Here is a 16,220-nt window from a genome sequence, read left to right as displayed (position 1 = left end):
ACCTTCTGTGTAGCTTGTGAGGTCTTCTGTTGTCTTTGTGAATTGTGACCTGCAGATGCAACTTTTAAGGTTGCCTGTGGCTATTTCTGCTTCAAAGATAACTAGTCAATTTGTAATGACATGGTGAAGATTGCTTGTGGTTAGGATTTGTGTATCTCATAGTTGGTCTCAGCATGCAGGACTCTGTGATTACACGTCTTCACTCTATACTGTGGAAGCCTAATTGATGCAATTGAAGGGCATCACATTGCTCCTAAGTAGAGTCCACATACTCTTATAGAAAAAAACTACTTACTCCATGCACTCTGGATGTGGTCACAGCCGTGTTTCATTTTCCATTGCACAACTGGAAATCAGCCGAGGATGGAAAGCAACACGGGACACACTTTGCAGTGTCAGTCTTATCCTTCACCCCTTAATGTAGGGGACTCCCCAATCTTTCATTGTCCCTTTTCTTCCTTGTTGTCCCTAATGACTTGATTTGTTGAGTTTCTACACATTTTTCACCCAGCTCTTTCACTCAAATCTTCAAACCCAGCTTTATTCCTGCTACCCCATCTACAACATAGCTATGCTAACCATCATCATTCACTGTCCACCCCCTTGAAGCCAGGGTAGTGATGAACACTGACCAACCAAACTCCCCCTCCACAGGAACTTGTCTTGCAGTATAATATTGTCTCCCAACCTTGGATGTTGAATTGCCCCTGTCACAGTTATTGTCCCTCTGTATCTCAGCATGCTGTCTCCAATTCCCATTACAGACAACCGCAATTCCCTTATCGCAGTGATAACTTGGCTTGACTTTCAGTGAACAGCTGCCCCAGGACCGTGGCTCACCCCACTGACCAACTTGCAAGGACAGCCCCACATGATGAGTGATCAGGCCTGTGATTGATCTCTGTCCAGCTCCCTGATGGACTTACTGCAATTTCCAAACTGGTTGCACTGGACCTGCAGAACTAACTGTGGCCCACTCCATGATATGGAACCCCTGACCCTGACCATCCCATGCAACTGATGGATTGTGCCCAAGTCCCCTGGGCTGAAAAGAAATGCTGTCCTGCTGACCTGACTGAGGGTGACTCTCTTTAGACTTTAAGACATTGTTGTTTGGTTGAAGCACATTATATGTTTGTCATGTAAGTTGCTGGCATGCGCTGTACAGATATGACATTGATGTATCATGTTTGTGTACAACATATCATGTCCAATCCTTTGAGTGAACACTGCTGATAGGCATCACAGTTGCTAACTGCTATAAGGCAAGGCTCAACAGAATTACTGTGAGGCTTTAAGGTCTGAATGAGGCAGTAAAGCATATAATGTTCAAGGCAAGACACAGATGCCATGAATATTCAAGAGAGCACTAAGCCAGCAAATGAAAAGGCCAGAGATGGACCCGGCTGTATACTGTGCACACAAAGTGGTCTGGCGTTATCATTGCTAAGAAAGGTGTATTTATATTCCAAAGTATTGACGTGGAGAACTGTACTTGGTGAGTTGGAGATGTGTCATGATGATGCATGTCTGATGCCAGCCACTGTCGCAGCAGGATGCAGGCAGTCACTGCCCATGGAGAATTCCCTGAGATGCTGGCCAAGGCGAAAGACCAGAGGATCAAGCAGCAATCTGGGGCTGCTAAATACCTACTCTGACTTTCATGCTGGGAATTGTCACCTTGTTTCACTCTGCTGCATGGGAGAAGAGCAAAGTACATATAAATGAAGCAAGATTAGGTGGTCGTTGTCATCATCCCACCCTAGATGCTGGGCAATTTAGTATAGTCAATCCACCTAGCTTGCATAGCTTTGGAGTGTGGGAGGAAACCGGAGCACCTGGAGGAAACCCACGCAGACACTGGGAGAATGTGCAAATCCCACACAGACAATTGCCCCAGGCTGGAATTGAACCCAGACCCCTGGTGCTGTGAGGCAGCAGTGCTAACCATTGTGCCATCGTGTAATAACAAGATGTTAATGCATGCAAATAGGCCTCTTGCCCCTCATTAGTTAGATTCTACCCTTGCAATTCCACCTTGAATAGAAAATTAGACTTTTTTTTGGTGTCAGGAATCTAATGTTTGTGATCATGCCATTTTTATCTTGCAGTTAACTGCTCACATTATTCAGGGTGTGGGAAAACTCTGTCCCTGGTTCTTAATTTGAAGCTTAGCTCTTACTGGCTAAGAAGAATCTCTGTCCTTGTCCTGCCAATGTCATTGGTACCTGCATACACCATGGTGACTATATCCTCCCCTGCCCATTGTCAGTTCCTCCTGCAGCCTTGAACAGTCATGCCAGTGTTCCTGCTAGGTTTTTTTTAAACCTTTTGTGCAGACCTCCAAGATCTTTGCCCAACAGTGACTTCTGTACCCAACCACTTAACTGTCTTTAAGCATGGGTTTCTATCATTTTAAGGAGCCCAGCTACTTCAGTTCTAATAAGGTGCACTGTAAAATCCCTCCTAAATCAAAATTTATTTATCCTGCCAGGGTCAAATGTATTTTAAATATTTAAGGAAGTAGTGATGAAAACTGCAATATCTGCAGGTCCTGGCACCTTTCATTGTGAATTGAATCCCAGATGCATCCTGTTGATTTCAGAACCAAATCATTTACAACGTACAATGACACTATACCACGGGAAGTATATTTGACCTTCAACAAATTAATATTAACTCACCAACTAAGCTTTTCCCCATACTGAATTCAGTTGTAGTGCACAGAGTAGTGTGAAATTGGCTAGATTTGTATGTATGCTGATTTAATTACAATAAATTAGTTTTAGAAGTGACACAGATTGGCAATACAACAAAACCAATATCTTACACTAGGGTTACACTCAAACATTAATCGATCATTAAATGCAATACACTAAAACATTTGCCCTTGCCAAAATAAACTTTGATGTGGAGGTGCCGATGTTAGACTGGGGTGGACAAAGTCAGAAGTCACATGACACCCACTTATAGTCCAACTGGTTTATTTGAAATCACAAGCTTTCAGAGCACAGTCGCTTCTTCAGATGCGGTGAGAGGAAAGAGCACACCAGCACAGAATTTATAGGCGGAGACATCAAAAAAATCATACAACTGGTGTGAATGGAGTGTCAGATAATAAGCCTCTGCAGGTGACCAAGAGCATTGGACAGTGAGTAAAGTGCCAACAGCTGAATAACCAGCGAAGGGATGTTCTATAATCTGATTAAACGAGGCAGAGAAATAATTGCAAAAAATTAAAAATAAGGCAATGCTGGCGACAAACCAAGCGATTGGAATAACATGATAGGTACATGTGACTTCTGAAAATGAACTTTGGTGATTGATATAATTTTTTTTGTAAAAAGGTGTATGAAGAGGTAGTTTGAAGCAACAAACACTAAAAACTGAATTATTGGACATGGTTGGCAATCATTTGGAGTTTGTAATTTATGATGTTTGTGCTGGTGATTAATTTCATTGCTCACATTTCCATAAACACTGTTCTGACTGAGGCTGAAGGAGTGCACAGTTTCTCTCATCCCACTAGTTTAGGTGTTCCCAACATAAATTCGGATCATTGCTCCAGTTACCCAGATGACCATTTGAACAATTAATCTGTATTAGGTTTTAAACAACTAGATGTATCAATCAGGTTTCTTAATAAATACAATTATTGATGTATTACCAAAATAAAGTTTTATTAAATGACAATATAACAATTGGTAAGCATACCCAGCTGGTAGTTTAGAAGTATAAATATTTATCTCTCTAAATAGTCCTATTATCTCTCTCCAAAACATACTCGCTCTCTTTTGGAAAAGAGGGACAAATCAAATTTCTCTGCAGAGATTGGCTTTCTGAAAAATAAATACTTTGGCCATAAGTTATCCTTGAGGGCAAAAAGATAAAGCGTAGAATGTTCTAGAGGCTTTCTCTCCGCTATTCTGTAATTAGTGACACATAATTGTCTCTAAGACCTTGTAGATAGAGCATGCTCAGGAAATAGATATTGAGACATTTTGTTAGTCACTCTTTCAAAAGAACAATTAGTCTACAGGCTATTGTATAAAACCCAATTGAATGAACAATGAAATATTTTTATTTTGCTCATTACAGTGCTTCTGAGGGCTCTTATGTCACTGTGGCAATGTACTTGGGTTTGGGTCAGAAAGTCTGTGTTGAAGTTCCATATGTCCAAACAAGTTAATTTAATTACAGTATTGCGAAGACAACAATTATTTACCTACAGTAGCAGGCATCTTTGCTGTCCGCTTTTTGGTAGCAGCACAGCTCGGAACATGGAGAAATCATTAAGGGAGTGGTCAACTGCAGTCTTTTTAAAGCTATAGCTCACTTCCTTACTCTTGCCTGTGCTGTCTGCGATGGCCACTATGGGCTAACCATGAAACGTGGACCCCAGAAAGGCTGCCAGGGCTCTGCAGACCCCAGTTTGAGAACCTTTGCCCTATGACAACAAACAAGATGTGAAATGTCAGTAACTAAACCTTTTAAAGTTAGAATAACTTTCTTTTCTTGTGCCTGGCCATTTATTTTTTTCTACAGTTATGGATGTGCAAGCTTTTGAGCGACTGCTTGGTCCTTGTATGGATATTATGAAGAGAAATATTGCAAATTATGAGGAGCAACTAGTGGAACTTTTTGGAACGAATATGGATCTCACTGATCCTGGTGTATGAACAAGAAAATTGAAGGACACCATTAAGATGCATCACTGTGGAAAATGTGGATTCCCACTGAAAAGTGCATTGAATTGTATAGAAGGGAAGCATTTTTTGGAGCTATTCTGTTTACTTATTTTTTAACCAAAAACAGAATTATTACCACTGCAATATAGTGATAGCCTATAATGTAGCTTTTAGTTACAATTTTCTGAAACATGCAGGTTATTAAATAATAGATAAATATTTGACTAAAAATTTTAAATGAGTTGATATCTGAAATTGTTAAATAAAACTGCTCAACAGAGGATCTGCAGTGACAAAGAAAGGATAGGAATATATGACTTTGTTGATCCTGCATATAGTGTGTTTTAACTTAAATATATGTTACTTAATAAACTTTATTTGACAACTTGAAACCTAGTTACTTTGAAAAGTCCCACTAATTATACACGAGATGTATAGCAGATTTAAGTGGATTTCACTGTTTGGAACTGAATGCTGCACTTTTTTTCCATCACGTAAGCTTAATTTCCATGCCAAAATATTTGACTATATTGTGAACAAGATTTTTTTTGTTTGAATTCTGTCGTGGATCATAATAGAATGAAAATTCAAAAATGGCAACTATTGGAACATATTTCACCAAAGAAATGTGTGTATGATAAGGTAAAATTATAAAAATATTTATTTTGAAAATTAATTTTAAAGAAAAATCTTAATTTGTTTTCTCTCCCTACTTCGTGAGATCTCACATTCAGGACTTGTTGACACTGTAGCTGAATAGAACCATGTGATGTGATTTAAATCTGACTTGTGTGTTAAAGTTGAATTCCGGTGGGAGGGGATAATTCAATAATTAGTTCCTTTCTGATGTCACACATACAAGTAATTACCATTATAGTTGACCCAATGACTGGATTCAGAACTGTTAAACTGTTTGATCTGTGGCTTTGAGTCTAAATGCCAGTATTTGCTAAAGTACAGGGAAAGGACTTTATTTTCTTTCACCATCATATTTTGCACCTTTTTCTTTTTAATCCAAAATAGAAAACAATTAGTCCATTTATATAACTCATCACAATGTAAGTAATGTTTTAAAGTGGATGTCACAAGAACATCTACATGGCTTTTGCCTTTTATCATTGGATTAATTAACTGTAATCTTGCCACATATCTAGAATGTTTCGTTGGATTTAGCACTGATCACCAAAATCGCACATTTTAAATGAAGATATTTACTAAAGACTATTTACTGGGGCTAGTTATTTGATTAAGCTACGTGTAACACTGTTGTACTGTGCTGGATTATAGTCTGGTTATTAAAAACCATTTGGCAATCTAGCAATGTTGAGTACGATTAGGCATTTTTAGAAGATATGCATCTAATAAAATATGGACTTAAACACTTGAAAATTTATTGTATCATAGTGGATCAAATTAAAGTGTTCATCTGTTGCAGGCATTTAACATTTTAAAGGTTTATAACCCTCTTCTTGATTCTTTAAGTTCTGAATTGGTCTCCAGTAATTTCATTGTTCGTACAGTGTCTTATGCATAATTCAGATAATTGGGTAGCTGCCAAAATAAACAGTTCCTCATTACATAGGAAGTGAATCTCCGAGAACTATAGAATCCCGTTGTGTTCATATGTAGTTTTAGTTCAGGAATGTCAATTGATGCAGAAACTATGCTTGAATAAACTTCTCTAATATAGGATGCAGTTCTCTAATCTCACTGGCCACCTGTTTAGGGACTGAGACCCAAAATTTGCTTGGTGAGACGGTCAGATCTGTTGGCAGGAGATAGTAGTTTTGGACCCTTGAGGTGCTGCCAGGCCAAAGGGTGGAGTGAGACATCAGGGTCTTGGGAGAGGGGGTAGGTGAGATTGTGTGTAGTAATTTGGAAGAATCAGTGAACAGTTATTCATGAGTTAAATGCGTTTTTTTTAACAGTTTAACTTCTGGCCTGAGTGACTTTTAATTAATAGCAGTGGAACCCTGTGAATTCTGACTTTAAATGGATACTTTTGGAATGTTCCAGGTGTAAGCGAATTATTTTTTGGAATCAACTTTTTTTGTACCATTTGCTTAGAGGCTGCTATGTTGCACAACTTCAATTCATGCTGCAGAAACATTATCTGGCCGTTAGAAAATCAGGACCCAGAATTTTTTTTAAGTTTGTTCATGTGAATGTGGATATTGTTGGTGAGGCCAGCATTTATTTCATTTCCCCTCTTGCCTAGAGGTTAGGCAAGAATCCAACCATGTTGCTATAGGTCTGGATTTATGTGTAGGTAAAACCAGGTAAGGATGGCAGATTTTCTTAGTCACCGAGATAGTGTTTTTATTTAAGATAATCAATAGTGGTTACATGGTAGCATTCGGGACAGCTGCTCATTACAGATTTTCCTTGAATTCAAATTTCAGAACATTAGCTTAGTTTCATCAAGATTATCAGTCCAGTGGTTATGCCACTACCTTCGCATTTGTGGAACGCTGTTGTGAACAAAATAATTTATTTGGCTTTGCAATTTGTGATAAATGTAAGTGTTAATAAGTACTTACTTGGACATTTGAGACAGCGTATACAACACAGTCAATCGTTACTGAAGGCATTTCAAGTTCCAACTATCTTGAATGTTTGTGCTCATTAGCTACAAACTAGAATCGGGAATATTTCAACTCTAGAATTCCTAACATAGTTAAATTAACATGTGAAATGTTAACCATTTATTCTTTGTCCTCCCACCAAATCTTTACATTTTATCATAAAGTGTTACCCCAAACATATCTATTATTTATCATTAAGGGCATACACTGGTGTGAAATCTCTGTCTCACAATGTGCAGTGCTATGGAATATCTGTTAAGAATGCAATAGAAATATTGCATAAATGTGGCATGAACATGTATCTTCACCTGCTCAAATTTCCTGAGAGTCAAAACAAAATTTAGAACTCTCGACAAAATACAAAAAGGAAACCAACTGAATTATATATGTGGAAAAATTCATAATTATAACAAACCAGGTGTAATGGAAGCTATATCTTGTGCTGAAAACCTACCAATGAACTGAACCTGAAAAATTACTGACTCAGTATTAGTCAATGATTTTGCTTCCATGTTATTGGGAGCTAGAATGATAAATAGCTCTTCTGCCGCTGAACCAGAAAGCATTAGGTTTGAATCCTTTCCCAGAACTTGCTCCCACTAAAGGATGCAGCTTGTTGGTGCACAAAACAAACATGTATTAGTGAGAGTCCAGAGTGCGGATAAATGAAGATTTAGCGTTTGGAAGGGTATCCAGCTGTAAAGCCACTTACCAAATTCAACAAAGACTTGATATGTGATCAACCAGCACTGTTATCCTGTGTAAATATGAGAAAAACTGAAAGAGGAAAAATCAGAAAATTTTTGATCAAGACTTCAAAAACAAAATCTATCGTTCACTATCATACCAAATAATCATGAAGTTTGTGTCTTTTTGGGAATTTCATTAATCGTTCATCTTTGCTTCATTTTAATTCCTGAAGTTGGAGTTTGTACGTTAGCTTCTTTTCTTTTTAAAAAGTCTGTTTTTCTTTTTCCAGAAGCCAATGAAATGATCCAGCACTTTTTTGTAAAAAATTGAATGAAATTCTATGAATGGCCATTGCCACAGGCAATCCAATTCCATAGAACATACACAGAAAAAGACCATTCAGCCCAACTGACAGTGCCAGTACATGTACAACAAGCAAGTCCCCTTTCATTCCTTCTATCTGATTTGAGCCTTTCACTATCATTTTAATTCTGTCTCTTTCATATACTTGTTCTAAGCAGTCCGTAAAATGAAATTTCCCTTCGATTACTAATTTATTGTTTGTGTGACTAGATTGTATTTGAGGTTACTAGTTTTGAATTCTTGTAGAAGTGAAAACATCCCCTTCGTAAAGATCTTCATACCCATAAGTCTCTTCTGAAGAAAAAAATCCTCATCTGTTTCATCAATTCAGTGTTTATTGATAGGTGTCACCTGTCTGTATTGCAACCTGTTGCTCAACTTGTTTTTCGTATGTAATACTTCTCATTTGTTCAAACTTTATATTCAACAACTCTTAATTCAAATGTGTTGGAATAAATGAATAAAAAGTAAGTAAAGCGAAATAACAAGCACTCGAGAAAAGTACTGAGGAAACTAATGGGGCAACAGGCTGATGCATCATACGATCACACCAGAAAGCAACAGACCCTTTGGTCCAACGTATCCATGCTGACCAGATATCCTGAGTTAATCTACACCCAACTGCCAGCATTTGGCCAAACTCCCTCTTCAACCCTTCCTATTCATGTGTCCATTCAGATGCCTTTTAAATTACGTAATAGTATCAGCCTCCGCCACTTCGTCTGGCCACTCATTTCGTTCATGCACCACCCTCTGCGTGAAGAAGTTGCTTCTGAGGTTCCTTTTAAATCTTACCCCCTCATCTTAAGCCTATGCCCTCTAGGTTTGGACTCTCATACCATGGGACAAAGGCCTTGGCTATTCACCCTTCAATGCCCTTTATGCTTTTATAAATCTCTTCAGCCTTTGATGCTCCAGGGAAAATAGCCCTGGCTTCTTCAGCCTCTTCCCATAGCTCAACTCCTCCAACCACAGCAATGTCCTTTTAAATCTTTTTTAAACCCTTTCAAGTTTATCAACATGTTTCCTATGGTAGGGAGACCAGAATTGAATGCAGTATTCGAAAAGCGGCCTCACCAAAGTCCTGCACCACTGCGACAAGACATCCCAACGCTTAGACTCAATGCATTCTTTACTGTCCCGTCTACTTGCAACGCTACTTTCAAGGAACTATGAACCTGCACCCCAAGCTGTCTTTGCTTAGCAGCACACCCCAGGGCCCTGCCCTGATTTGCCTGACCAAAATCCAACACCTCACACTTAATTTAAATTAATCTTCATCAGTCACTCTTTGGCCCATCTGATCAAAGTTGTACTCTGAGATAACCTTCTTCACAATCCATTACACCACAAATTTTGGTGTCATTCTGCAAACTTGTTAACCACGGCCTATATTCACGTCCAAATCATTTACATAAATGACATAAAGCAGCCTGATCCAGCACTGATAGTGGCGGCATACCACTGGTCACAGACCTTCAGTCCTCTGTCGCTGAGGGATTGCATATGAAGATTTCAAAGAAAATAGCTTCAGAGACAGTGGATGCATTGGTAGTAATCTTCCATGAATCTTCTGATTCAGGAAAAGTCCCAGAGGATTAGAAAACTGCCACTGTAGTACATTATTCAAAAAAAAGGCAAAAAAAAAAGTCAACCGTAGGCCAGTTAGTTTAACATCTATCATTGGGAAAATGTAATAGCAGAGCATTTAGAAATGTATAATATGATCAAGCAGAGTCAACAGGGCTTCATGAAGGGGAATTCGTGCCTAATAAAGGTAACAAGTAGGGCACTTAAAGGAGAATTGATGAATATTGTACTTTTGGATTTCCAAAAGGTATTCGATAAGGTACCACAGGTAAGGCTACTCAGTCAGATAAGAGCCCCTGATGTTGGGAGTAGTGTATGAGCCTGGACAGAGGCTTAGCTAATTAACAGAAGACAGCGAGTTGGAATAAAGGGAGCATTTGCAGGATGGCAACCAATGTTCCTTCTGAGCTGAGTGGATGTGTGTCCAAGGGTCTGTACATGTGATTGGTGTGCCGATGGCATTCGCAGCATTGCCATCGATTCTGGAAGTCACCTCAGATCTAATTAGGGGGAACGCTGATGGCAACCTGTAACTGGAGTGCACCAGGGAAAATCAGTGGGAAAGAAAGTAGTGAGGGTGATACAAGGAGTCTACAGAGGGATACAGATTGGTTAAATGTGTGGGCATGACCTTGGGAGATTGATTATGATGTAGGAAATGATGTATGATGTATCTATCTCCTGTTTTCACATTTTTGTTTATTTTCAGAGTTGATTTTTGTTCACCTGTGAACATCTACTTTGGAACTCTAACCATTACCTGTTTGCATTTTATTTTATGGCACTATTAACCTTGAATCTCCCTCAGACCTTAACCTTTCCCTTACCTTACCTTCTCTTCCACTTGCTCCTCTTCACTTTTTCATTTAAAAAAAAGTCACATTGCTACCTCTCCTCAGTTCCGAAGAAGTGTCATCGTGATTTGAAATGTTAACTCTATTTATGCCTCCACAGTGGCTGCCGAACTGCTGAGCATTTTTCCAGCATTGTGTTTATTTCAGGTCCACAGGATCCACTGTACTTTGCTTTTGTATTGTAGAAGACTTTGTAGCACATTCCAATAACTCAAAAGTCTGGAAGATCTAAATGTACGAATGACTGGATTAAGAATAATTTTATAAATAATTCTTTAATTGTCCAGAACACATTTGGGTGACAAACAGAGCAAATGCTGCCTATTATGATTATAAATGTTGGTCAGCCAATGCTTACCAATAAAAATAAGTCACAGATGAAATTGATTACAGTATTTTGCTCTAATAACAGTTCTAGTCCTAACAAATTTTATAATACAAAAGAATCCAAAAAAAAATTTCCACATCTGTAGAAAATTATGTGTCCTCTTTGTGATTCATCTGATAACTTTTGCCAAATTAGTCAGATGGCCAGAGTTTGTTTTCCTGCAGTTTGGCCTTCCACCCTAAAGTTTGCACCCCTTAGTAAATGGGAGAAGTGACACTGTTTGCTTGTTTATATATTTTGCGATGTTTTCAACTAACAAAGTTGAAAATCTTTTATTCTAAAAGAGAACTCTAGAGTAGAAGAAAACAGTTCAGCAGTTAGTACTATTCAAATTTGAAGATGCTGGTAAAAGGTCTGATTAAACAGGTTTGTTTTTTCAGTTTCACTACATACTATATAATAAATTTTGGAAAGGGCAGTTTTTCATTTTTTTTGAAATGTGGGACAGTACAAACAGTCTTTGTGTGAAAATGTTTTAAACAACATAATATACGATATTTTTATTGGAAATGTTATGATTGGAAGCATCACATATAAAGGAAACAGCAGGTATTTTAAAACATGGAGCAGTGAGAAGTAGTGGTTTATCAGATTTAGATTTATGATGTTTACTTCATTCAAAAATGTCTTTTTTTTGGCAGGTTGTACTTCCAGCCAGTTGTTTTGGCCTGTCATCCGTTAAATTTTGTGTAACTTGATGGAAGGAGTTGATTTAACCACACCCAGCTTGACTATAGGGGAAGAAAAGAACAGTGAAACAGAATGCAGTAATGTCACATGTCTCCTGTGCATGTTTAATTTCATTATAAAGTTGCTACCTAATTGCAGATTATTTATTTTAAAATATGTAACTTGTTTCCTGAAGCATGCCATGAGTCCTCTGCCTTCCCCCAATCTGTAAAATAGGTTCTACCAAGCAAATTTTGTAAATTAGTTTGTTCAACTACCCAAAGCCTATCCATCATCTACAAGGCATAATTCAGGAGTATGATAGAATACTTCCCATTTGCCTGGAATGAGTTCCAACAGTTCCATCATCACTCAGAAACTTGACACCATCCAGGACAAAGCAACTCACATGATTGACACTTCATCCACAAACATACCGTCCTTCCATCACAAATGCTCATTAGCAACAATATGTACCATCAACAAGTCACATAGCAGAAATTCACCAGGTCTCCTTGACACATCTTCCATGTCCACTACCATTTCCATCTTCAAGTACTATGGCAGCAGGTACATGGGAAAACCACCACTTGCACGTTCCACCCTAGAAACCACTCACCATCTGACTTGGAAATATATTATCATTCCTTCATTGTCACTTGAGTCAAAGTCCTGGCACACACACGGACAGCATTGAGGGTCTACCTACAGCACACATCTGTTCAGTTCAAGAAGGAAGCTTACCGTCATCTTCTCAAGGACAGCTAGGGATGGGTAATAAATGCCAGCCCAGCCAGCAATGTGCTAATCCCAGCTGAGGGGCATTAAAGGACTGTAAATCCCCAGGGTCAGATAATCTATCCTAGAAGTCATTCTGGAAATAGTGGGTGCATCTTTCAAGGCTCTATGGACTCTGAAACACTTTCTATGGATCAAAGGGTAGTTGCTGTCACCTGAGTATTTCAGAAAGGTGGTAGAGAGAAAACAGGAAATTATACATTGGTCATCCTGACATCATTGCTAGGGAGAATACTAGAGTCCAATAGAAAAAAATTTAAAAGCACAGCACTTGGAAAATAGTGACAGGATCAAACAGTCTGTGAAATCATGCTCAACAAATTACTGGAATTGTTACAGGATTTAACTGATAAGAGTTGATACATGGAGCATGATACATGGATGTAGTTTATTTGAATTTAAAGAAGGCTTCCAATCAAGTTCCAATTAAGAGATTAACGTGTAAAATTAAACCACTTGCGATTGGAAGTAATGTACTGGTCGGTTTTCAGGAAACAAAGTGTTGGAATAAACAGGTCTTTTTCTGAGTGGCAGTCAGTTACTAGTGGAGTACTGCAGGGATCAGTGCTTGGACCCCAGCTACTCAATACATATTATCTCAATCAGGATACTAAATCTAATATCTCCAGGTTTGCAGCTCACATAAGCTGGTCATGAAGATGAACTGTGAGGTGACTCAGTGGTTAGCACTGCTGCCTCATGGCACCAGGGACCCAGATTCAGTTCCACCCTCACACACACTCCCTGTGTCTACGTGGGTTTCCACAGGGTGCTCTGGTTTCCTCCCACAGTCTAAAGAAGTGCAGGTCATGTGAACTGGCCACAGGAATTGCAGGCTTACAGGGTCTGTCTGGGTTGCTGTTCAGAGGGTTGGTGTGGACTCAATGGGCTGACTCATCTGCTTCCATGCTATAGGGATTCTGTGATTCTAAGTTGAGTGAGTGGGAAAATGCGTGACAAATGAAGTATAATTTTGAAAAATGTGAACTTATCCACTTTGATAGCAAAAACAGGAAAGTAGATTATTATCTGAATGGCAATATATTGAGAAAAGGAGAGGTGCAAATGACACTTTGGTACCCTTGTGCACCTGTTGCTCAAGGTAAACAGGCAGTTCAGCAGACAGTGGAAAAGGCAAATGGTATTTTTGCATTTCATATTCAGAGGATTTGAATACAGAAGCAGGGGTGTCCTGCTGCAATTACACAAGGTCTTGGTGAGACTACACATGGAGTACTGTGTTTACTTATCTTGAGAAAGGATGTTCTGGCTATTGGAGGAAGCACAACAAAGGTTTACTAAACTGATTTCTGGGATGGCAGGGCTGACGTATGAAGTGAGACTGGATCAGTTTGTACTATATTCATCAGAATTTAGAACAATAAAAGGAATCTCCCTGAAACTCATAAAATTTTGACAGAACAAGAGAGGGTCAATGCAGCAACGATGTTCCTGATGACTGGTTAGGCCAAAAACTGGGGTCACAGTATAAGAGTAAGGGATAAGTTATGAGACTGAGATGAGGGGAAATTTCTTCACCCAAAGAGTGGTAAACCTGTGAATTCTCTGTCACAAGTAAATGGTTGATGCTAAACAATGAATATTTTCAAGGAGGTTTTAATAATAGTTCTTAGGGCTGAAGAGATCAGAGAAGATGGAGAGGGATCAAAGAGGATGTAGGGAAAGCAGGAGCAGGGTACTGAGTTGAATGATAAGTCATGATCTTATCAAACAGTGGAGCAGGCTAGAAGGTCTGAATGGCCTACTCCTGCTCCTGTTTTTTTTTCACATTTCTATGTAAGAAGGACAATGACCTGATACACTCTGCAAGCTAAGTCCCACTATATTCTCTACTTACACCTCACATTCACTCTGTCTCTGCTGCTGCACTCACCTCCCACCAAGGCTTATGCTCTACCATTTTCCCTACTGCATTCAACATCCTTCCCCTTGCATTTAGCCATGGAATCCTCCACCTTACAAAGCCTGCATGGTTACATGGCCTACTCACTTACTCAGAACCTCACTACCTTGCCTCCACACTGCAGCAGCACTAACAACTGTGCCAAATACTTTCATTTAAGTCAGTCCCTTCCTTTGCCTCATTCTAGGAGGAAAGGACCCCAAATAGATCAGAAGGAGCCAAATGGTGATGAGGTGCCCGCTATCTTTTTCCCGACCAACCACAAGCTTATCCTGACCATGAGTACCCAAGTGACTGATTGACTGTGCCTTGCCCCGTGACTGATAATGAAGTTAAGTTCTTGGATTCCGTATCCCACACCCACCTTCAAGACTGAAGGATGTCTCTTTCAACTTGACTGAGGTCTGCGCTCCTCAGACTTTGCGTTGAAGCGCATACAGTGTGTCTGGTGCATTTGCTGCCAACATATATTGTCGGTGTGAAGTTAATGGATCATGTTACCATACAGCAACATATCCACCCTTTAACTGGTGACTGTTGACTACTATGAGAAGTTGTCTGACTTTGTGTGCATGCTAAAATACAATTCAAGATATAAGTTCTGTGAACTTGTTAGCTCCAGCTGAGGGGCAAAGTGCAAAAAGGCAAAGCAAAGGATGGCAAGTTAAGGCAAGGCATGATTCTGTGAGCACTGAAGTAAGCAGGAACTGAGTGGGCACTAAGAAAGTCTGTCTTGGTTATTTATCCTGCATTTTTCAACTCCTCAGTGTTTAGGTGATCCTGTTTGCTGGTCACGGTGTTGGGTCTATCTCCTGTTGGTAAGTGTCTGTAAGCAACGCCTGTGCTTTCTCAATGTAGCCTGATTTGTCCATAATGATGGTCATGCCCCCTTTGTCTGCTTGTAGGATTATGATGATCCTGTCTTTCATGAGTCCTTTGAGTGCTTTTCTCTCTGATGTGTTGAGGGTGTCCCACTCATTCCTTTGGTTCATTACAGCGAATACAGTTTGTCTGATTGTTGGTGTGTTTCGTCCATGAGTCCGTTACATTTCAGTGTAGTTTCCAGACCAGCTATGAAGTCTGTTGTGTTTGTGTCTCTGCAGGTACAATTTAGTCTGTGAGGTACGACCGTTTTCTTGGTTTCTATTAGTGGTCTGCTGGATAGGTTTCTTATCCATGAGTCTGGTTTGTTGTTATCTTTGTCTTTGTGGTGGATCAGTTTGGTAAGTTTCTCCTGTAGAGTGTGTTTCTTCTTTATTCTGGTCCTGTGTTGTTTAATAGTGATAGCCTGCTCCAGGGTTATAGTCCATTGCTGGTCGGTAGTGCTTTGGCATAATGATTTTTAGTTGGATCAGGACCACAGACACACACAGGAATTTTTAGAGGCCTGGTTTTCAACTCGTGATGCAATGATCAAACATGTGGAATTACAGCCCATATACAAACCCATGCAGTGCAGGAACTGGAAATGACACAACCCAACAACAGACTGATTATATAAACACCAAGCAGAATAGAACATTGCTTCATTGGAGACCCCACTGATGTTGTTAGCTAGCATGGTGATGAAACGTCTGTACGATAACCAGCCAGCTTGGCGAGCAAGCAAACAATCTCATCAACAACCCGAGCTACAAATCTTGTTGGCAGGAACCTTAAACAGATACAGGT

The 16,220-nt window shown here is 39.4% G+C and overlaps 1 protein-coding gene across 6 annotated transcripts in view; it reads left to right on the top strand.

The window, feature by feature from the left end:
* Window positions 1-6,142, top strand: part of LOC125463301 (cAMP-dependent protein kinase type II-beta regulatory subunit) — a 99,318-nt gene extending 93,176 nt beyond the window's left edge. For 5 of the 6 annotated variants that reach the window (XM_048554422.2, XM_048554421.2, XM_048554420.2 and 2 more), the window contains one exon: window positions 4,546-6,141. In XM_048554422.2, coding sequence (XP_048410379.1) covers window positions 4,546-4,679 — 134 coding nt within the window. In that variant the 3' untranslated portion in view covers window positions 4,680-6,141. Of the gene's footprint in view, window positions 1-4,545 lie in introns of all 6 variants that reach the window. The other variant, XM_048554423.2, reaches the window with a different exon arrangement.
* The last annotated feature ends 10,078 nt before the right edge of the window (window positions 6,143-16,220 follow it).

Source organism: Stegostoma tigrinum, chromosome 25 (genome assembly GCF_030684315.1).
Source record: "Stegostoma tigrinum isolate sSteTig4 chromosome 25, sSteTig4.hap1, whole genome shotgun sequence".
Classification (NCBI taxonomy): Eukaryota; Metazoa; Chordata; class Chondrichthyes; order Orectolobiformes; family Stegostomatidae; genus Stegostoma; species Stegostoma tigrinum.
This window is presented reverse-complemented; position numbering and strand designations above follow the sequence as displayed.